The sequence below is a fragment of the Gavialis gangeticus genome, unplaced genomic scaffold (assembly GCF_001723915.1).
Source record: "Gavialis gangeticus isolate Ggan-Ray unplaced genomic scaffold, GavGan_comp1, whole genome shotgun sequence".
Taxonomy (NCBI): domain Eukaryota; kingdom Metazoa; phylum Chordata; order Crocodylia; family Gavialidae; genus Gavialis; species Gavialis gangeticus.
The window spans coordinates 41,707-43,355 of NW_017729027.1; the positions used below are offsets into that span (position 1 = coordinate 41,707).

The 1,649-nt window shown below is 54.0% G+C and overlaps 1 protein-coding gene across 1 annotated transcript in view; it reads right to left on the reverse strand.

Annotated features, from left to right (window-relative positions):
- Positions 1-1,437, reverse strand: part of CASP8AP2 (caspase 8 associated protein 2) — a 29,258-nt gene extending 27,821 nt beyond the window's left edge. Inside the window, exon 1 of the mRNA XM_019520345.1 lies at positions 1,157-1,437. Within this exon, the coding sequence (XP_019375890.1) occupies positions 1,157-1,208 (52 nt within the window). The 5' untranslated portion in view covers positions 1,209-1,437. The remainder of the gene's footprint in view (positions 1-1,156) is intronic.
- Positions 1,438-1,649: the final 212 nt, after the last annotated feature.

The window sequence follows — 1,649 nt, forward strand, 5'->3', positions numbered from 1 at the left end:
CCTGACCACAGCCCGGTTCAGCCCCTGCCAGGAAGAACCTGGCACCGCCCCAGCCCCAGGCCCACCTTGCTCCACATGTAAATCTGGAGGCACACACCCCCAAAGCCCTCCCGGGTTGTGTATTCCCACCTCCCCAAACCCCCTGGACAAGCCACTTGCTGCTCAGCCAGGGCAGGCCGTGGGACAGAGCTGCATCTGCCCCATCCCCAGCCCTGGCACCAGCCCCACTCTTTCCCTCACTGCTGCTGCAGCCGTTGGGGGGTGGCACATGCCCCATCTGTGCACAGGGCAGAGGCGGCTGCCACTGTGCTGGGCTCTGCACCCTGAGCCCCACTACAGCTGCCCAGGGAGCAACCTGACACCACTGTGTTCTGCTGCTGGGCTGAGCTTCGCCCCATCCACCCGGTGGCAGGATGCATAAGGCATCATGCTGCTCCTGGGGCAGCTGCAGCAGGGCTTGGGGTACAAAAGCCCAGTGTGCAGTGGTAGCCGCCTTCACTCCGCACACACATAGAGGGAGCACATGTCCCCTGGGCCTCCACTGGGGTGCATACATTGACAGGAGCCCCTGGCAGCCCTGAGTCGTGCCACCTGGCTCCCACCACCTGGCTCAGCCAGGGCCCCTCACCTCAGCCCCTGCTCCTGCCTGTGCTCTGCTCCCCCCCTCATTGTGGGGGCCTTGATCTGGCCCCTGCCTCTTCCCTCCCCCACAGACTGACCTGCTGGCCGGAGGTGGCTGGGCGGACATGTGCATGTGCTCAGCACCCCAGGCCCAGATCAACTTTCCTAGGCTCTGCGATTGACTGGTTGGTGACCACTGTTTTAAGACATCTAAAACAACCTTAACTTTGGCCAATAATGAAGTCAGCCTACAGCCATAGGATTATCATTAAACATAATGATTTTTTTGTCCCAATTAAATTAAACTGACCTTTAGAAACATAACTGACTATTAACCATCATACTCTCACTGAATATGTAACACAGAGAGGGAATTAGCTGTTTAAGTTTTAAAACAGGCAGAAGGCAGGGCAGATATGCACCATACTGAGTTAGCCCACAAGGTTCATCTCTGCCTTGCCTTCTGTGCACGTAACACAGATGGTTTACCTCCTTGGAAAATAAAGTTAACAACCTATTCAATAGAAAGTCTTACCATCATAAAGGTTATCAAGTAGTCCTAGTCCATTATCATAATCTGTTGCCATGATACCGTTTCCCTATGGCTTCTCCATCTGCAAGTGTAAAAAAAATGAAAAGCAAAACAGGTTACAAGACAATTTCAAAACAGTATCATGAGCTAAAGGCATCTTGAAGCATCACTTGCTTTAGACATGTGTTGATACATCGGTCCGATATTGGATTAGCACCAATATAAAGAAAACTGACTGTACTGAAAATCGGGCTGATATGGCTGATAAATGCCCCATACAAGTGCAGAGCCACAGTGCAGCATAGGTGGTAAGGAGCAGAGCCCAGCAGCATGGAGAGCTGCATCCAGCTGGTAAGTCTGTTGTGGTGGAAGGTGTGGGGTGGGGGAGGGAAAGGGTGGCGGGTATATGTCAAGGCCCCTGCGGTGAGGGAGTGGGGCTGGAGTAGGAGCTGCTCAGCCAGGGCGGGGCATGGGATGGAGTTGTGGCTCATCTGGG